This window comes from Protopterus annectens, chromosome 16.part0 (assembly GCF_019279795.1).
Source record: "Protopterus annectens isolate FY-2018-M chromosome 16.part0, PAN1.0, whole genome shotgun sequence".
Lineage (NCBI taxonomy): Eukaryota > Metazoa > Chordata > Ceratodontiformes > Protopteridae > Protopterus > Protopterus annectens.
This window is the reverse complement of record NC_056750.1, coordinates 497740934-497763498: the sequence shown is the minus strand read 5'-3', so window position 1 is coordinate 497763498 and position 22565 is coordinate 497740934. Positions and strand designations below refer to the sequence as shown.

General features: G+C 38.2%; 1 protein-coding gene across 2 annotated transcripts in view; it reads left to right on the top strand.

Annotated features, from left to right (window-relative positions):
- The window catches only part of ADAMTSL2 (ADAMTS like 2), a 1179463-nt gene that overhangs the window by 598737 nt on the left and 558161 nt on the right, over positions 1–22565 (top strand). For both annotated transcript variants that reach the window (XM_044058888.1, XM_044058887.1), the window contains exon 8: positions 17464–17544. In XM_044058888.1, coding sequence (XP_043914823.1) covers positions 17464–17544 — 81 coding nt within the window. The remainder of the gene's footprint in view (positions 1–17463; positions 17545–22565) is intronic.

The following is a 22565-nucleotide window of genomic DNA, read 5'->3' as shown; positions in this document are numbered from 1 at the left end:
TTGGTGTTATGAGAGAATATTTCCATGAGGGTGGTATTTTTGCTTCTGACTAGACTTTGAGCAAAGTTTTATGAAAAAGGGAGATTACTGTTGAAGGGAAGAGTTTGTAAATTTCCGTAATTATACCATCTATCCCTGGAGCTTTGTTAGATTTACTTTTTTATCTTGTCAACAATTTCTTTGTAGGATATAGGTTTTCGAAGGTCTAGTTTTAAGTTTTCGGGAATTTTTTTATATTGATAAGGTTTGTATCTAAGTTTATTTGGTTGGTATCTAAATCTTCTTTTTTGAAGTGTTCCATATAATGGAACCAAAATGCTTCAAGGATGTCTCCCATATCTGATACTTTTTTCCCTTTCTTTTCATGATATATACTACCATTGTTATTTGCTTTAGATTGTATTTTAATTCTTGTAGATAAGTTATGTAGATATCTGGGGGAGGTGGCTAATGAGTTTATTTTTAATTTTTCCAAGGCTAGACAAGTTTTGTGTGTTAGAATTTCACTATATTTTTTATTTAATTCCTCTATTTCTTTTTTGACTTCTGGACAATTCTGATTTTTTTTTTAGATTTTGCTGTCAAGAGTCTGGTTTGCAAGTCTAATGATTCAGTTTCCCACTCTCTAACTTTGTTTTTGTACCAGCTAAGGGTCTTACCAAATAAATATGCTTTTAATAAGTCCCAAACCATGACTCTACTGATTTCTGTTGTATTATTAATTTCAATAAATAATTGTAGTCCTGACAACATCCAGGGTCTGAATTCTTTAATTTTCGTGATATATGATGGAATTCTAGTTGAGAGGATTAAAGGTTTAAATTCTATTTGGAGCTTCATTATCTGAGAGTCATGATCTGAGAAGGGGCATGGAACTATTGAGAAGTTAAGGATTTTTGTTTGTAAATCATGAACTACGAATAATTTGTCTATTCTGGTTTGTGTTCCAAATCTATGGTCTTTATGGAAAAATAATAAGGATTTATCATCTTTTACTTTAAAAGTGTCTATTAAATGAAATGAATCAATCCATCTTCTTAAGGATTTTGAAATAGTTGCTATGCGAAAAGACTTCTTGGTGGTTTCAGAAGGTTCTAAGGTACAATTAAAGTCTCCTCACAGTATAAGAATTCCTTTATAATTGTTAGAAATAAAATCTAGGAGTTTTTTTTAACCGTTCCTGCTCCAGTTCCTGGGAACCAATATAAATTAGCTAAGGTCCATATTCTGTTATTAAATTTAATTATAACAAATGCTAGTAGACCTTCTTTGTCTTCAAATTTATAAATAACTTTTGGAGTGATTGTCTTAAGATGGTGAGCTCCAAATGTACGTTATTTATTTCATCCTATTTGACTGCACATGATATGATGTTTTATATATATATATTATTTGTTTGTTTTTTTTTTATTCCAGTTGGATAGTATATTTTTATGTTTTTAAACTGTTTCTATAATAGGCTCTTATTCATATTTATGATGGCTGCTAAAGTAGACATGTGACTTTTTAATATCAGCTGACTGTTAGACTATAAATGCTGTTTTTACTTTCATTCATGTGTCTGATGAAGCGACGAGTACAGTCGTGAAAGCACTTACCTTTTACTTTATTAAATATTTGGTGTGTCAGCTTGGCGCAGTTTTTTCTTTTTTGGTTTTTACTTGTTATCTGCACTTGCCTTACTTTAAGCTGGTTTTTTTTTTTTTGAGTTTTGTTTTTTAACTGTTCCTGCTCCAATTCCTGGGAACCAATATAAATTAGCTAAGGTCCATATTCTGTTGTTACATTTAATTATAACAAATGCTAATAGATCTTCTTTGTCTTCATATTTATAAATAACTTTTGGAGTGATTATGTTTTTCTTCCAGAGAACTGATACTCCTTTTGTTTTTGTTCTATAGTAGGATTGAGCTAATACTGTATAGTCCTTAGGGTTCCAAATAAAGCTATCATTAGTCTTAACATGCGTTTCCTGGAGAAATACTACTTGTGCCTTATTTCGTTTTAAATATTTTAGTAAGTTTGATCTTTTATTTGCATTATTTAAGCCATTAGTATTTAATGATAAGAATGTTAAATCCATTTCAAGTTATTGTTGGAAAAAACTTTTTGCTTCTTTTTTTTTTTTTATTTTGATTATAGTAGTTATACCATATTCTCTGATAACACTGAATGTTATTTTTATATGTGTAAACTTGGGAGTGTAATTTAATGTTCTTTCTTCTTTAAATACAAGTAGGGTAAAATTCTGGTCAGGCTTTAAAAAAGTACTTCTATAAAACATCAAATCTGATATTGTTAATCCTCATTCATTCCTTATGCATGGGTATCAGTTCTGAGCTCAGAACTGAGCCGGCCATTTTCCAAGCTCGCGTCAGCTTCAAACTCTTGAGTTAAACTCTTACCCATAATTCCCATCTCCCTGTTACCTCAGATTTCATTTGCCACATTGCCATTCGGTCATGTCAAGCTACTTCTCTTGAGCTAAGTATAGTCAATTGTTATTTAATAGCTTTATAGACTACTTTTCTGTCAGAAAGGTTCATATTTTATTATCTCTTACCCTATCGCATCTAGCTGTTATAATTTCTTCAGGTTTTTCTGCCTTTTCTTTACCACTTTACTGCAAGGTATTCTCTCTTTACCATCATTGGTAATCCTTCACCCTTTTCTCTCATACCTTCGGGTACTCTCTTGTACCATTGTTGGTAACTTTTTCTGCTGTTTAATTTACTGTCATGGCAGATAAGAAAGGTAGTCCAGGATTTAAGCAGTGTTCTGATTGTGGACACAAACTGCCTACCTCTGATGCACACTCTTTGTGTGTTTATTATTTGGGAGCTTCCCATTTGTCTGTTGATCCACCCTGTACTATTTGTGACAACTTTTCTAATAGAACCTTGTTGGAAAGGAAAAACAAGCTGATACTGAAGGGACTTCTAAAATCTCCATTTTCAGAGGCTATTTCTGGGTCAGAGGTCTCAACCCCTCCTACAGCCCAAAAGAAAACCTTGGATGTTTCTACTAAGGCTAAATCTTTGCCTTCGCCCCCGGCTGGGGACTCCCGCCAACCAAAACCTAAAACGGCTAAAGTTTCGGATCCAGAGCTTTCTCAGTCAGCCCCAGTGCTTTCGGTGCCTAGACCTTTGGCACCGAGGCCTTTGGCTCCATTAGTGATTTTGGCTCCATCTTCTCCTGCAGCCTTCTATATATCGGCACCGAGGGGCTCCTCGGTTCAGACCTGTACTTCTGTATCGGCACCAATGATTCAGTCAGCGCAGACCTTGATCGCATCGGCTCCGAGATCTTCCTCGGAACTGATGACTTTATTATTGACTCCAGTTTTGGTGGTTCCTGTCGGTTCCAGCTTCGGCACCAACAACCACTTTGGCACCGATCCCTGTGTCAGTGCAGACAATGACCTTGGCACCGATGACTTCTTCGGTGCAGACAACAGTAGTCCAGTCTTTCCCAGCACCCTTGTCCTTGGTGTGGTCAGATGAGATGGGCACAGAGTCTGCCTTTTTTGTGGACAGGCCTGTTTCTCCCTCAGTCTCCATGAGGTCCACTAGAAGCCTTTCCGAACATGATGTGTTGCGTCTTGTGGACCAGGCATTCTTGGCCAGAGGTATCCCACCTCTCAGGAACTATCCTTCCTTGGGAGGTGATCACCCATCTCCAAAGACCCCTTCTTATTCTCCTCCTTCATTGCCTTTGAAGTCCATGGATATAGCACAGTCTTCCCCTTCTGTGGTTTCCTTTATGGATCTCACTAAGGAACCGCAGTTGCCTTTGTGGTAGGAAAGTTTTGCTATGACCCAGGATGTCAGCTGTGACATGCATAGCTTGCTGTTCCACAGCCATCCATGGACTCCAGGTCGGCAGGCTGAGCCACTTAGGGGAGGGGTGCCCCCTGTTCTAGAGACACACTCCTCTTCAGGTGGACCAGCCTTCCAACTGATGGAGAAGGCTTTCGCTGCTGCTGGTGATTCCGGACTGTCTATACCTCTGCCCTCCTCTGGTATACTGGTTTCACAAGTCGCACCTAACGAACACCGGGTGCAGGGGCCGCAGGACATATTCCCTCAGGAATCCCCTTTTCCGTTGTCTTCTCCTGCTTCTCCCGCTGAAGAGGTTCACCGGAAAAGTTCATGTAAGAGGAAGCACAAGGACTCCACAGAGGAGTCCCTCAATGAAGACACAGATTTCGATGAGGGGGAAGGATCCCCTCGGTCACCCTCTGGGGTTTCCTTTGGTGATATCCTCGAAATCCTGAAACAGAGAGGTGACTGGCAGTCCTCTAATCCGACTTCCTGCAGGCCTTTCGCACCTGGCCCCCTACCTCTTGGGTTACTCCACCTGCTGATGAACTTGTCTGGCTCATCGTGCAGCATGCTTGGAAGGCTCCTGATACCATCGAAGCTATTCCTCGGAGGCCAGATGAGATCTTGTCCCCTCCTGCTTCGGATCCCCATTGGTCAAAAGGTCTTCCTGTGGATGCTTTGGTAGTGGCGGCCGCAACAAAAAAGGATCTGGCAAAAGAAGAAAGCCAGACTGTCCATCTGCCTAACAGAGAGTCCCAGACCCTGGACAGGATAGGGAAGTACACCTTTGCTTCAGCGACCTTTGCTATCAGGTCCCTGAATTATATGGCACATTTTACCAGGCTTCAGAGGGATCTGGTTTTTGAGCTCTCTGAAACCTTGGCAGGTGCCATGTCTGATGAGGTCTGTGACAAAGTGGCCTCTCAGCTGGCCACCATTGAATCTATATCTAACTCCTCTATGTGATTGATATCTTATGCATCAGAAGGAGCAGCTTGAGCAGCAGGTTCAGCTGCGGTCTTGAGATGACACACCTGAATGCGCTTGTGCAACTTCGTGGAACACTTTAAGTCTTCTTTTCTTAATGCCCCTATTGAGGCCTCTTCATTGTTTGGGCCCAAAGTTAAAAGCACACTGGCCAGATGTGAACAGGACGGTAAGACCCTTTCTGCCATAGGTGTCCATTATTCTTCCCCTCAACGTGCTTTCTCCCAAAACCAAAAGAGTGGGAAGATATGGTTCAAGAAATCTCAGGGTCCTTTCCATGACACGCAGGCCGAGTTCTCCCCCAAAGGCAGAGGGGAAAACTCACATGGAAGACACCCCTTTCGGGGCAGAGGGGGTCCGCATAATCAGGGTTCCAGGGATTCTTTCCCTGGCCAATCCTACCAGTGCTCCTGAAGAGCAGCCCAACTCCTTTCCTCTGGAGGTAGTTGGGGGATGTTTCTCCTTGTACCCTTCTGCTTGGCTAACCATTACCACCGATTCTTGGGTACAAAGGATTATAACCAGAGGTTATCATATCCCCTTCTGTCCAGTCCCTTCAAAAAATCTTCCCAGTGTTCCACCCAGTCAAAGGGAAGAAGCAGCACTAGAGATAGAAAAGCTGCTAAGAAAAAGAGTCATCCAAATTGTCCCTCCAGACCAGATAGAATCCGGATTCTACTCAAGACTATTTTCGGTGCCAAAGAAAACTGAGGACTGGAGACCAATTTTGGATCTCAGTGTATTGAACAAGTTTGTGAGAGTACAAAAATTCCAGATGGTCACAATACAGTCTAACCTCCCGATTTTGGAAGAAGATGATTTGATGTGCTCCATAGATCTTCAAGATGCGTACTACCACATAAAGGTGGACAGGCCATTAAGAAGATTTCTGCGCTTCTGTGCGGGAGCCAGTCACTACCAGTTCAGAGTACTGCCTTTTGGACTCTCTACAGCCCCCAGAGTGTTCACAAAGTGCATGGCAGTTGTCACAGCTCACTTGCGACTTCAAGGAATTCCAGGTGTTTCCATACTTAGATGACTGGTTCATTTCCGCCCCCACCAAACATCTACAGGAAAAAGCCCTGGCTTACTCTCTCCTCGTTGCTCAAAGGCTAGGTATAACCATAAACTGGCAAAAATCCAATCTCACCCCATCTCAGTTGACATAATTCAGAGGGGTTATCTTTGACACAAAAACTGCAGCGCTGCTATTCCAGAGCACAGAATTCTAAGGATAAAGCAAGAACTACTTCTAATCCTTTCAAAGGAAAGATCCACAGCTCACTGGGTTCTATAGCTGTTGGGTTCCATGGCAGCCTCCATCACCATTGTTCCCCTGGCCAGGTTTCACATGAGGCTTCTACAATGGCTACTGCTCACCCAATGGTATCCTTTTCAGCATCCCCTTTCAGCCATGATTCATGTAACCCACAGGTGCAAACAGGATTTAAATTGGTGGATGACACATAATCTCTCACAATGGTCTCATCCCTTCTCCCCACAGCAACCCAAGGCCACAGTGACCATGGACACCTCCCTGATGGGGTGGGGGGCTATGTCAGGGACAGACAGTCCAAGGCACTTGGTCCGAACTGGAGGCCCATCTGCATATAAATGTTCTAGAGATGAGGGTGGTGCTTCTGGCGTTGCAAGCATTCCATCCACTGCTGCCATCTGGGACAATTGCGATTCAGTCAGACAACATTGCGGTGGTCTGGTACATCAACAAGCAAAGTGGAACCTAATCCTACCCCCTGTGTCGAGAGGATATGGCAATGGGCGATAGCTACCAACCGTTTTCTTCTAGCAACGCACATTCCCGGAAGTTCCAACGTGATAGCAGACAGACTCAGCAGGTGCATTCTTCAACCTCATGAGTGGTCCCTGAATCCCTTGATAGCGGCGGAGATCTTCCACCGCTGGGGCCGTCCTTGCTGCTACCTCTTTGCATCTCCAACCAACTACAAATGCAGCAACTACTTCGCCCTGATTCCCCCTCCGGGACAGCCACCCAGGGATGCTCTAGTCCATGATTGGCCCTTGGGTCTTCTTTACGCATTTCCACCCTTTCCCCAGTTTCTGAAGAAAGCCCGTCGGTTGAAGAGCAAGGTGATCCTCATAGCACCATATTGGCCTCGACAGATTTGGTTCCCCTTCCTTTGGCCTCACCTACTAGATCGACCATGGATTCTCCATCCAACCCCGGAGTTGATCTCACATCCACAGAACCTGATTCATCCCAACTTGAACAGCCTGAAGCTCATGGCTTGGCTACTCCAATTCCCTTGATTGCCAGGCAGAATGATCTTTCTTTACCAGTATGTGATATTCTCATTGCTTCTCATAAGACTTCCACTAGAATTACTTATCTGAGCAAGTGGAAAAGATTTACCTGTTGGCTGAAAGGTAAACAAGTAGACCCCTTTTCAGCACCAGTGTCAATAATACTAGACTATTTGGCTGACCTGTTTCAATCGGGTTTATTGGCCTCTACCATTAGAGTTAATTTGGCTGCAATTTCTAATTTTCATGAGGGTGTCCAAGATTCCTCTCTTATGTCCCATAAATTGTGCAAGACCTTCATAAAAGGTGTGAATCGTCTGAAGCCACCTTTTAGAGAACCTATTCAACCATTGGATTTATCTTTAGTTCTACAAGCTCTGACAATGTCACCTTTCGAACCAGCCTCTTCATGTGACCTCAAGTATTTGTCATGCAAAACCTTGTTTTTGGTAGCAATTACTTCTGCCAGACGTATTTCTGAGCTTCAAGCTTTATGTATCAAGAGTCCATACTTGATTTTTCATAGAGATAGAGTGTCTCTGAGAACTAATCCGTCATTTCTGCCTAAAGTGGTCTCTGAAATGTCTATTAATCAAGCCATTGAATTGCCAGTTTTCTTTCCCAATCATTCAAACAGAGGAGAGTATTGCCTACATACCCTAGATATACACAGGCAAATCTGTTTTTACTTAAACAGGACTAAACCTTTTTGTAAATCTGACCAGTTATTTTTGCCTTTTCAGGACCTAGATTGGGATCTGCTGTTGCTAAGGTCACATTAGCTAGATGATTGAAGGACTGTGTGACCTTTATTTATACACAACATAATATATCGTTGCCTACTACCATGAAAGCTCATTCAACAAAGTCGGTGGCTATTTCTGCTGCCTTCCAAGCCAGAGCTTCTTTACATGACATCTGTGCAGCTGCAACTTGGGCTACGCCTCATACCTTCATCAATCATTACAAATTGGATTTGGCCTCCAGGGGAAGAGCATCTTTCGGTTCTATGGTGCTCAGGAATGTCCTTCCATGAGAGCCTCCCAGGAATAGAGGTAGCTGGGGACTCTGTCCCATGCGTAAGGAATGAACAAGGATTAACAATATCAGATAAAAGAAGTTATGTCTTACTATAATGTTCCATCTGTTTTGTTGATCCTCGTTCAGTTATTACGAGCCTCCCTCCTTCGGTTTCTAGTGGATCTCACCATCCGGTTCTCTTAGGTTATTTGACCAGAGGTAGCCTCTACCTTCTTTGACTTGCAAACTCTGTCTGAGGTAACCGGGAGAGGGGGATTGTGGGTAAGAGTTTAGCTTGAGAGTTTGAAGCTGACGCGAGCTTGGAAAATGGCTGGCTCGGTTCTGAGCACAGAACCGATACCCATGCGTAATGACTGAACGAGGATCAACAATACAGATGGAACATTATGGTAAGACATAACTTCTTTTTCTAAAGTATCAAATACAAGTAGATATGAATTTTCCATTAAGCATGGAATGAAAGTCATTCCTAATCCAATAGATAAAGATAGATCTACTGGATTATCACTCATACCTTTAACCAACAATATCAACTGAGCTCCATATGTTAAGTTATTATATGGAGAATTTTCTTAAAAGAGATATAAAATTCTATATTATTCTATAGTATTTTATATATCAGGATGGAATGTTAGTAGTGTAAACAATTATTATGTTGACTTAGAAAATATCCAATATTTAGTTATCCTTAAGAGATCCCAAAAATGTCAGATATGTCATTTTGGATAAATTACATGCAACAGAGGAGCATACACTAAATACGCCAACAACAAATAGATTATTACTAAAATAATTTGACTAAAAGGATTGCAGGAGACAGTGAGTGATTACCAATGAAATATGAATTTACTGTAGGTGTACCGTCTTCCTTTACTTTCCCACTCTTCAGCTCACCAACTTCAACTTACACTTATGAAAAGACATGGCTTATCAGTGGTATCCTGACTCTGAGAAGAGGCGCCCTCATTCTAGTGTGCAGTGCTTTTACATATTTATAGATTTACAAAGCAGAGTCTAAGAATGAACTATGATCACCCTGACAATTCCCGTCCTGCATAGGCCATCTCCTGCTTCCAGAATGGGTAATCACATCAGGTCTAGAATGAATGTGAAGGTACCTATATGGTAATCAAGTCAAATAGTATTTAGAGCATCTTAGAGATTTCTTGAGGCAGTTAGAATGCTCTTATGCCTCTCCTCCCTTGACCAAAAACAGAGATTTCCCTTCTTTTAAATTAGTACTAATAAAAGAAATTCAGCAAACATGGGTAAACAGAAATAACATTCAGTAGTCCGTCTTGTACATGACTCGCAATCCATTAAACAAGTCAGCGACTAACATCACTTTAGTAAACGTTATAAAGACACATTAGAAATAATTTCCTAGCTCTTTAAATTTTCTGACAGCAAAACGTTAACAATAAGCTATTTTAACTAAAAGTATAAAGCATTTAAAATTTTCTTTGCATATATACATTTCTACTTATATTGTAGTGTCAGTAGCTGTCTTTGAAATTTGTACAATACTTCACTTCTTCAAATCATTCCTTTTCCATTCAGGTTTTGTTTTGTCAAAACAGCAACAATATTTCAAGGGCACAATTAATTTTTAGACTGATGTTTCAAATAAATAACTTGTCAGTTGCCAACTGAGTTGGTTTAGAATGTATGGTTAGTGCAAATATAGCATGTTGCAAAAATAATATGTATTTTTTCGTGTGCTCTAGAGACTGTCAATATGCAAGTGACATATATAATGTAGCATATATAGAGCAGATAGCTTATGGATTCAGGTTGTTAAAGGAAGTTATGCTTATTAATCAGGCAGTTTCATTTAAATTCACAAGTAATTTGGAGACATTTCAGTTGAGTTTCCAGGAATGTGTAGTCCAATGTGAGTAATTGAGTCCACTTTTCCTCATAAACATATGTCACAATTCATTAAACAAAGCAGAGTCTAACATCTGTCTAATAATCATTATAAAGACAAAGAATAGTAATTTCCTAGCTCTTCAAACTTTCTGATATCGCATAATGTTGAGAGTAAGCTATTTTAACTGGAAGACTAAAACATTTCAATACTTCTTTGTGAATATATATTTTTACTTTTACTGTAGTGTCAAGACTGCGGTGGTGGTGCTGCGGTAGCATTGTCGCCTCACAGTAAGATGTTGTCCCGTTCGATTCTCAGCTAGAACGTCTTCTGTGTGGAGACATGCATGAATGGGCGTACCTTCATTGAAGGTTGTGCATCAGGGCTGGCAACTCGGCACGTAAAAATCTACTGCCAATCATTAGCAGACCAGAGTTCCGCTGTGGCGACCCCTAACCGGGAAAAGCCGAAAGACACAACAACAACTTTTACTGCAGTAATAAGAACTGTCTTTGAAATCCTATGCATTACTTCTTTCAAGTCATTTATTTTACAGTTTAGATTATATTTTATCAAAATGTCAATACCGTTTCAAGGGCACATTTAATATTTAAACTGATACTTTAAATGAATAGCTATCAGTTAACAAGTGAGTTTGTACAGAGTGTGAGGTAACTGCAAAGATAACATGTTGCAAAATGCAATATGTATCTTTTCATGTGCACTAGAGACTGACAATTTCAAGTAACATATAAAATGTAACTTTTACAGTGCAGACAGCTTGTGAAATCAGCATGTTAAACTGAGTAATACTTTTTAATCAAGCAGCTACATTTAAGTGCACATGTAGTTTTGGAACATTTCAGCTGAGTTACCAGGAATATGTAATCCTATAAGGATAAATCATAAAATATTACAAATAGTCCTATTATGTATTTATTTTACCTTGCTTAGGTTGTTTTTCGTTTTAATAACTAAACAACATTACTTTTTCTTATTATTTGTTATCTGTGAGGCTAAATGCACTTTGCAGGTTCACAGTGTCCTTAGAAACTGCAGCAGTTGTTTACTGTTGCTATGGCAACACAAATAGAATGTGAAGAAAGTTTCACTTCTCTTGACCAACAGTACATTTTCCCTCCTTTTTTTATATATTTGTGAATATTAAAAGGAAATAATTCAAAGGATATATGTACATGAACAGAACATTTCAGAGTTAATCACGAACATGTCCCCAATTGCAATAAGCATAACAGTGACTATCATTAATCTAATAAATATTATAATAACAAATAAGTTCACTATTCCAATTAGTCTACCTTAAAACTAGATTATTTTAGACTATTATTTATCAATGTATAGATAGTGAGTTATTAAATATATACAGACTATATTAGAATAGTAAATAGGAGAGAATTTAGAAAGGGAGACAAGATGCAGTTAAAATAATAATGAGAAGCGAGAGAAAGAAGAGAGAAAATTAAGAGAACATACACATATACTATGTATGTTGATTTACAGTATAAATATTTTATGTGCTATATAACCCTCCTTCTGTGAAAGAAAAGTATCCTGTTTTACATACCTGAGGTAATGTGAAAACTCTCATGTGCCATCTATTTTCAAAAAATATAATGATTTCAGTAGTTGGTTACCTTTGTTTTAAAATTCCAAGCCGTAAAATTGGACCTTTAAAGTAAGGTTAAAACACTTCATATCATAGTACATGCTTTGAGAGATTTGGCTGTAACAGTATCTGTCTTTTGCTTCTTCTTTTGGACATCTGTCCAGACATTTGTTTCTTTTGGACTCTTGAGAGAAGGTGACAACCAATCCATATCTTCTGGTAAAGTAATCACATTATTAGTTTTAATAAATGAAGAGGCTTCCTCTAAGTCAATAAAAGTCCTCATCTCATTGGCATACAGTATTCTTATCTTAGCTGGATATGCAAGTTTGCCTTGATGTTATGTTGTTTCATAAACTTTACCATTGGCCACACTTTTTTCCTTTGTTCCATTATTCTAGATGAATAGTTGTTATCAAATCTTATCAGGCCCTTTTTATATTTTAGAGGTGCCTTCCTCCAAGCAGATCTTAAAATCAGTTCCTTGTCCAAGTATGAAAGAAATTTGATAATTATTGACCTAGGAGGAGAGTTTGAGTTAGTGGCAGATTTCCCAAGAGCTCTGTGTGCCCTCTCAATGCCAAAGGAAAGTCCTTCTTTTAAATTTAAAAAGTCAGGGATCCAGCTTGATAAAAAGGAAATAAAATCCTCACCTTCTGTATTTTCAGGTAATCCAAAAATCCTGATGTTATTTCTCCTCTCCCTATTTTCCAAGTCATCTACTTTATTAACCAACCAAGTGTTTTGTTTAAGAAGCAGTTCTTTCTGTGTTTCCTCTTCCTTAAGTCTGCTTTCTAAGTCATTTAGAGAAGCCTCTATTCCTGGTATCCTTGTCTGATGTTGTTGTAACATTTCCTTGAGGGTGTCAGCCTGTTTTTGACTGCTTATTTTAAGATTTTCTAGGTTCTCTTTAAAATCATCCATCTTCAAAGACAACTCCTGCAGGGTAGATGCCATCTGTTGTAGTTCCTTCTTTAAGGCAGCATCCTGGTATGAATTCCTTGAGTTGCTCATTTTAACAAGTGAATATATCTCCAAGCTTTTTGACAGGAAATTATTTGTAAAACTTCACCAAAGTTTCTAATTATGTAAATTAGACCTTTATCTATAAAATGTTATACACTGAAGAAGAAAAAGAATATTTTTCCCTGTCTTATTTAACTAGTTATATGGAACTCTAAAGTACTGCTGCTTTCAGTTAGCCATTCAGGCTCCGCCCCCACTCTAGATGTGTGTATTTATATATACATATTATAATAAAGAAATGTTATAATTCAACTAGTGCTCATTTATTTGTAATGACTTGTAGTGACTTTCAGAATACTTGTTGACACTTAAGCCAATAATGCCAATTCTACTGAAACTCATTCTGGTTGTACAGAATATCGCAGAAAATTGTTAAAATAAAGCCTATTTAACCAATGTTATTGGTGTGAATTAACCTAATATTCTACTTTTCATTGATAGTGTTACTGCATGTAGCAAATAAATGTTAATGGAAGTGTAATCAACTGTATGTAAATGTATATATTTCTTAAGAAATGCATATGCATTGCTCTGTTTAACATTTAAGTCAGCCAGAAACAATTCATGATGGGTATTCAAACTTAAAGCAGATGAAAAGTAAAACAATCACAAATAAATCAAGAATACAGTCACACTGCACACTTATTGATGCACACTAAAATAAATTAGACTCATCAGAATCATGCAATAGGATCACAGGATAACACTAGGTTATCTGCACATGTGGGTCATTTTAAGCTCAGCCAAATAAGCCCTTTGGTAATTAAGTTACTTATCCTACCCTGCTTGGTGTTTAGCTTAACCTGACTTAATACCAGATCTATGTTTACATATTACCTGCTGAAAATTTCTAAGATCCCACTGTGTATAGTGAGACCTCTATACATGGATCCCATGCTCGGGACAACATATTTAGTAGCTACCATTGTCCATTAATAATACAGATGGTGGTTCTGGGGTAAATTTTCTATTTTCCATCCATTGGTCCAAGTTTCACTTGAATATGGGCATGGATAAGCTTTGCTTTACATCGACTGGGAGTCTGTTCCAGAGCAGTGGTACCTTCTGTAAGATATAGCTGTCCCCCAAACTGTCCTGTAACTCAGAGCTGTTAGATATGCTACACATAAAGAAATCCCAATCCCTCCATGCCACATGCTTCAGGGACCTAAACCTCATTACCACAATAAACAGAACATGCTGGAGGGACAGGTTCCTAACCCAGAGATTTCCCATACTCAGGAACAAACTTCCCATTCACGTCAAGTAGAGCACTTTACTGGCCCTCTTTAAGAGAAATCTTTACAAGTGGATGGGCAATAGGAAGTTCACACTGGGGATCACTTCAGTGGCCTTGCTTGGCAGGGGTACTGTGAACTAACTTCAGGTGGCATGATACCAGGGAATCTTCTTGGGCTAGGCTTACATAGGCTCTAGCCAAAAACAAAGTGAGAAAAAAGTGCCTCAGGAATAACTTCACCAATAAGTAACAGAACAAAGCACTTGGAGCCTCCAATACTATGAACTAAGACTTTATTAAACAGAAACAACAGAAAATAAATGCTTAACTTGTTCACCACATTTTTAGTCAACTATGTAACTTCTTCAGCAAAAAAATTATTTGTTTTTTGCTGAAGTTACATGGTTGATGAAAAACACGGTGAACAAGTTAAGCATTTATTTGCTGTTGTTTCTGTTTAATAAAGTCATAGTTTGTAGTATTGGAGGCTCCAAGTGCTTCGTTCTGTTACTTACATATACTCTAGGGCCATTAGCCTAGTACTCACCTATGAACCTATGATACTGCAGAAAAGGTTCAGGTCTTTGGAATGAGTATTTCTGATTTCATTTGACTTAATGGTTTACTGTAGTATTGGGACAGAGGATACCTTTTATGCTAAACCCAGTCACCTGTTAGCAGTCTTTAAGAGACCGAGCACAGTGATAAGGCTTGAGGCAGTCTGTGTAGTGCATATTGTTTATGCCTTGTGTCCTTTTTTAAAAGGTATCTCTGAGGACATTCCAGTCATTGCATTTCTCTAGCTAGATACATGCCAAAAGGAGCATTATACTCAATGATTGGTCTAATAAGGACTGAGTAGGGGGAAACAATAACATCCTTGAACCTAGAAGCAATCCCCTTGTTTATAAGTTGTACAATACAGGGGTTCTTACCACAGTGGAGACATGTTGGTTGAAACACAGATGACTGTACACATAAGTTCCCCGATCTCAAACTCAGCTTTTAAGGGTGTGTGACACCTGTGCCCTGGCCCAACAATCAAGGAGCCTCAATCCTCACCACTAACACCAGAGAAGGTGTGTCATATGAGAGGAAAGAATAACAAATACACACAGTAAAGTGCAATTTCCCTTAAGAGCACACAGAGATCACACAGTCAGTCTGGGGATGGTTGCTCCCTTGCTCCCCAGGTCCCCAGTAAGACTCCCCACTGGCACAGCTATAGGGTCCAGATCTCAGCCAGCTGGGCAAGCTAAAATCTCTAGCACCCACTATGTCCAACCAGTGCTTCGTGTCCCTGCCCAAGTAGCTGACACACACACACTTTGAGATAAGAGTTCATACAACCACACAGACACTTCTGGGGAAGGCTGGCACAGGTTCTCCAGCTGTGCCCCTTTTATCCAGACTATACGGTAGTAACACTTGCCACCACCCAGCTAATAATTATCAGCTACTCAAAGGCCCTTAAAAGGGTGTCCAATTATTACTGTGCAATATTATTATCCAATTGGTAGTGTGACTAATCAGTCAAAGCTTATTTGGAGTGACTTGGACAGTAAACTCTATAAGTATGCAGTGTACTCTAGAGCTTTAATTATCTCTACACAAACCAGCCACAATTAAAAGGTTTTAAAATATTTAATAATAAATAATTAAAACCACAAGACAATACTTTCTACTATACAGTCAGTGCTAGTCAAGAGTTCAGAGATCACACAGAAATACTTAAAATAATTCAGTAGTACAGTTCTGACATCACTGAAAAACACTTAGTCTAATCTTTCTAGCTATCCCCAAGTCTAAGATAACTTACATGTGAACAAGAGGCAGTGCTGTGAGTTGAATGATCAAAACAAAAATGCTTAATGACTTCTGATTCTCTCTGTTTAAATTGTAACTGCAGTTCTGATAAACATTACATTATTTCTTTTACACTTTCCGGGTGTTCCCAGGCTACACATTAATTGCATTTACATTCTTAACATCTCCCTTTTGTTATCTTGCAGCTGGTCAGGAAACAGAGCAATAAAAATACATTTGCATGTTTAAGTATAGCAATTTAACTCTTGGTTAAAACAATATAAATAATTTCTTCATCTAGACTTTTCGGCACCACTGTCTATTTCAAAGGGTCACCACATGCTTTACTTTGGTCAGTAGAGTGCACTGTTGTCACATTTATTTCCAGTTCCACGTGTAACAGTATTTCTTTACATCTAAGACAACAAGCCTGTAGTTTACATTCATATTTGCAAATGATAGATTATCTTCACAATTCTATCTGGCTAGGCTGGCAGCATTCATATGGTGTATTATCTGTGTGATAATTCCTTGTGGGTGGCAGTGATGCTGACTTCCCAAATGAGACAATAATGCACTTTTTGGTATTTAACTTTAGTTTATTCTTCTGGCACCAGTTATTTGTTTGGGACAAGCCTTCCTATAGCATATTTTCAGAACACTTTTTTATTGAGTGTAATATGGACAGCTGGCAGAACCTGTTTCATGTTCTGCTGCTGGTATACATGCCCAAATATCAGTTAAATAACACTCTGGTTCAGTGCTACCCTAATTGCAGACACAATGTTAATAGCATAGGGGGTGCTCAACAATTGTTAAGGTTGGGTCTCATGCTATAGTGGCACTGAATCAGGAAGTCATTTAACTGATATTTGAGGTATAGATGGACACTTCACACACCACAAATAAGTTATATTACCTCCATGGTCACACAGTCATGGGGTAAGGTCACTACTATTCATCTGCACTGAAATTTTCATTTTATTGTTGTTTTATTTATTTTGTTATTTATTTGACATTTGTTAACTGGGTTAGTCTGTCTGAGCAGAAGCCCATTTTCAGCAGAGACCTGAGGAGAAAAGCTCCAGAATTATACCAAAGAAAGTACAATTTAAAAAAACAGTATTGATATACAAAAGATATAAGAAGTTCAAAATATCTGTAGTTCAAGTTACAAAATCAGTTATACAGAAAATTAACAGTGAGAATAAAAAGTGAGACCAAAAAGTACAATAAAGAGAATATCAAGTTTGCAACACGTTTTATACTAAAAATACTATGAAATGTACTGTCAACAAAATCATTTTGGAAGCCTGAGTTCCTATCATGTCATTCTTGATGAGATTATATGTTTCTTTAAGAAAATACATAAACTGCTTGGAGTGTTTTTTTCACAAAACATTTCATAAACACTTTTTATTATGATAATGTTAATTTCTATCTGCAGAGCAGTAATGCAGTGTGTATGTGGGGGGAAGGCAGAGTTGAAGGGTGGGTAAAATCTAATGATAAAAGCTAATTAGGATCATATATATCTTGTTATTAAGTGATGCAGCTTATTTTGCAATTTTCTTGGTAAATATTACTATTTATCTGTTTATTCTACCATGCCATCTGTTGACATGTAAATGTCCACTTTTTTAATATTTGTGTTTGTATGTGCATGTACATTTGAGTGTGTGTGCACATGCATGCATGTACACATGTATGACTTTATAAAATATAAGTTTATGAATTTTGATAATTTCATTAACAGGTTATTCTCTGGTAACACACATTTCTGCTGGTGCAAGGGATATCCAAATTATAGAAAGGAAGAAGTCTGCAGATGTGTTAGGTAACTATTCGTTTGCATTTTCATTAACCTTGAGTCTATAATGAAGCCTGATATACTTCATACATATTAGTAACAGGAGGACATTATGATGTTTCTTTTTGTTTTAGTAAATGTATAAGATATTGTGTAATAATAATAATCAGTGGTGATTTTTCAGTTTTCAGACAAGCTTGTTGACATACAAGTACATACATGCCTGTATCTATTTTTTTTTTATCATTTGTCCTGTCGAATGTTATAGTATGTAATATAAAAGAAGGGGAGAGAAAACTTCCCTTTCCTAAGTAACAATCTCCAGGTCATCTTGAGGGGGCTCCATGTCTTATGAAGCAATATATGAACAATTTAGTCTTTCCAGAATATCCCAGGTCTGTCCCAGAACCTCCTACCAGTGAGATATATAGTCTACCTTCTACAGGGGTTCCCATGAGCATCCTTGCCAGATATAATGACTATCTAAACTGAGTCAACTCCTTTAAAACCAGAGGGAGAAGGACTGTGTTCTGAGCTCCACGTGAATGGCAATCCTCATTCTGTCACTGTCATTAAACTCTTCAACACTGCAAATGATCCTCTTTCTGCTGGTTATATCCATTTACTTTCCTTTTGGTTATTATCCAAATCACATTTTTGACATGTTTTCACTGCTTGCTAATACTCACAAGCTCTGCAGGTTACTGTCATGACAAGCACTGAGCACCTTTCATCTAAAGAACTTTAACTCATAGGATTACGCTGCTCACTGTGAATGTGGTTAATCATGTCATTCTATATTTGATTCCTTCAGTCTCACTTTACCTTCTCTGGAAATCCAAGCAAGTCATTTAATCAGGCAATGTCCTTAGGCCTCCACTGAAAATGGAAATCAGCTTAGTTCTACAACATGATTAATGACATTATATAAAATAAAATAAAAATGTTTCTTTCTGTCTCAGGTCCTACAGTGTTGGACGAAGGGTCCATTTGGATTCCACATCCCAAACCTCTTCAGGCACACACAAGTAGTAATTCTAGAAGGGAAGTTGAACTCACCTTACCAAGCAGAATCTGATAGGTGTTCTCAGGAAAAGATGTGTGCATTTACTTGAGTTATCCAACTACTATCTTGGCTTCATGATCCACTTAATTACCAAGTGGTGGACTTTTGACAGCTTAGCACATCTGTTGACTTCACTGTATATAATATGTGAATTCTGAGATAAAGGCACAAATCAATACTCAGTTATAATATGTTTTTAGTCCCAGGTACACCTGAGGGCATCCTTGTGCTTGACAGTCTGTAACTAGTATAAGAATTTAGTAACAGTTCAATAATTGGGTTCCAAAAAGACAAGGTGTTCACAGTCATATCATCTCCAGACATCTCCTCCACTCCTTAGTTAAGTATTTAAGTCTCTTACTAGAAGTAAGGCGTGAGTAGTTCGTAACTGATCAAACCATACTCTCATTGTTTCCAGAACAGATTAATACTCAAAATAACCCATGGGAGCACATGTTCAAACAAGAGGCAGAATCTTCTGTTCTGGAACTCATTTAGTTTGAGGTAAACTTCTCATCTCCTGGTACCGATTCTAACTGTACAGTGCCCATCTTAGGGTTTGTGGGTATCCCTACACCTACTGGGCATAACTCCAAACTGCAAAAGAAACCATCCCAAATAAGAAATCTGTTTCCAGAACCAGGTCTGGATTTAGGGATAAAGCCAACTATATTTAGCTGGTACTTTCCAACCTCCCATATAAGATCTTTCTCTTTTGCCAGCCATGAAATGACCTTTGCATCCCAACTGTCAAAGCACATAATCAATGTCAAGTCCCTTATAATGCATACTAGCCCTGCCTGCCACTTCACTGGATTTGCACTGCACCTTCACCCTTCACCTTGCTGGTGATGAGTCTACTTTCTGACTCCACATATGTTTCACCCGGACTATTTAGCATGGGTCACCGTACCACCCCATGCTCAGTGATAAAAAAAAAAAAATCTGTTCCTGCCTGGTGACATTAGGTGTTGGTTCAAGTATCTTGTACCAGTCAACATTCTGTTACTCTTTGAAACACCCATCCAAAGGGTGATATCTTGAATATTGTTTGTTTTTTTTTTTTTTTTTTTAATATACTGGTCCCTCCTTTTAAAACACTAGGAAAGGGTGACCCAATCAGAAGCCTAAAACTCCAAACAGCATAGCTCCAAGGATCAGAGAAACATAAAGGTCACAATCCCAGCATGGGAAATGGGAATTCTTTATTGTTGTACAAAAATGAGGAATGGAGCTATAGTGAAGCATGCGAAAGGCAGACAGCAGCACATACTGTCGCATATCTTTCTGACTCTGGATTTCATTTTCATTATGGTAACATTAAGTTTTGCCAGATTGTTCCTACCGGGTATCTGCAAATCTTAAAAAGAAATGAGTAAGTTAAGCAAGTTAGTTTCTTTATGTAATGTTTATCACAGTATGATTCAACTAGTTTAAATTAATACATGCCAGTGTCTCAAAAGATCAGCATTGCTTGGAGTTTTGGTTCATGTCCTTTAAGTTTAGATTTATAGCTATAGCAGACTTGCAAACCAAATTACAGACTTTTTTCCTGAAATGAAGGATTCCTCATAACTTGTCTGCTTCTATTTCTAGAATGCCAGGGCAGTAGTGCATGTTACAGCATCTCTCTTACAGTATGAACCCATCCCAACTTGGAATAGATATTGCAGCCTTATATGCTTCTTTGTTTTAAAACAATAGGCAGTCCGGAAAAGAGCTCTAAACATTGAAGGGAATAAACATTGCTACATCACTCAAACAGAAATTAGTTTCTGAGCTGAAGTGTAGGCTTTTTTTTTCTGCTGGCACCGAGAATATTACTTTACCCTTTGTTACAGTTTACTGCAACACAAAAGCTCAAAATATATTAGTCTAGGTTATTCCCAGACTGCAGTCACTTCTTAGACTGTCATGAAATCTGTTGCATAACATGCCACAAAAGAACAAAAGATCAGTACAATGAATTTATCAGATGCTAGGAACTGATCTACTCTCTGCTTGTTCTTTTATCCTCTTTTAAGCTGAATGTTGTGCTTATCAGTTAACAGAAGAAAGCAGGGCAGGAAAACATTTAGCCAGAACTGATAAATGCCATTCTGTCCACTACAGGCTTTGATGTCCTCATTTCATATTGGCCTGCTATCTCCTTCAGGGAATGCTGGGATTTAACATGGTACACTATATTTTAGTATATATCCAAAAGAAGTTTGACTGGTTCAGTCTGTTCTAGCGCAATACACTGCAAGTTAAACAGCAACTTATCTGCTGAAAGAGTGGTTACATTTTGAGTTTGCCTGAAAATAGATTACTGACTTAAAACTAGTTAAGACAAAAATCATAATCTTGCCTGACAGTAGGGGATCTACGCTGCCCATGTCTCTAAATATTCGAGTATACCTTATGCTCCTTCCAGAGAAACAAACTCCCTGTAGGCCAGCACAAACTCAGTCTAGTGGCAGAGGTGCTCACTGGTTGTCACTGCCCATTTCTTAGTAATACGGACAGCTACTGATTCAAACTATATAACTGAAAATGGCCACAATATAGTGCATAGCCGTAAAGGCACATTCCCTTGTCCTGCAAGTAGAATGATGTTCTTGTAGGAAGACAGACTCATTAATGTGTACATCCGATACTACATGATATATACACCTTCTGGATGTATGCTAGATAAAGATGGTTTAGGAGACTGTGTCAACCTAAATTCCCTAAAGAGCATCTCATGACCACATTAATCCAGTAAGACCACACTAGACAGCAAAACCATTTTTGTAAAGTACTTGGTGCTTCTCTCAAAAATACTTGATATTTCTACTTTTGAAAATATTTTATGCCAAAATTAGCAGAAAATAAAATCTCTATGCATCGAAATTTTAATTTTATTTTAAAACTCTTATTGTTTAAATACAGTGCGTAACCAAATCATATAACTAGCCATCATGAAACGTCTACAGTGCTATCTGGGAGAAGAGCACATTGATTTTTATGGTTTACAGTCAAAATGTCAACATTTAGTTGCACGACAGCCTCCTCCTCAAACATGGTAGGAGCGACAGTCGGAATGTCGATGCTCATATGTACGTCTGTTTAGAAGGATGTACACAGGCAGGGATTCAAAGCATGGTTGTCAATGGGAGATTTACACATTAAGATTGACAGAAATTTTCGACCTTGTTGCGTCGACCATACAATCTAATTAATATGTATGAGTCGATGTTATTTGTTGTGGAAATCACCGTTCTCGTATGTGATTTATTTTCGTGGTTTTTGATAGTAAACCGATTTTTATAGTGTTCTATTACAAATTCACATGTTTAATTTGTTTATTAATTTGGTAGTTGAATTACTGCATAAGGATCCTTTTCAATCATGACCTGAGCATATATCAAGTCATGTCAATATGGATCTCTGTCACATAATCGAATGTTCACTTCCGTGAAACTCTTTGTCGAGATGAAAACAGTGAATGTTCAGTTAAGTGAATGTCAGTGGATTTTTACACAGGGAATAAAAGCAGTTGGCCAACATTCAACCTTCACACATACCCCAGTATGTCAGACCCATCCAGGTGGGGGCTTGCGCCTCCCACACCCCCCTAACTATATATACTAACTTTGAGATCACACAACAGTGAGGAAAAGGGTAAATTTCCTGATGCTGGCAACTGTTTCCATTCCCTGTGTCAAACTTCACTGACTTTCCCATTCATTTAATTGAACAGTGGTTCGTGAACATTTGATTATCTGAAGTAGATCCGTCAATATACATTTTATTATATATTGTACTTACAACTAAAGTTAACATAAAAAAGTTTTACAGTTATAACTTTTAAGTCACTAAGTATGCCATTGCTAGAATACTAGTAGGTGTAATCAAGTATACATATAGTGTATGCAGTTTATAATTGATAATATTTGAATCACCTTGTTGAATCTTAGTATCCAGACCATTGTAAAGAATGAATATGGTGACAGAATAA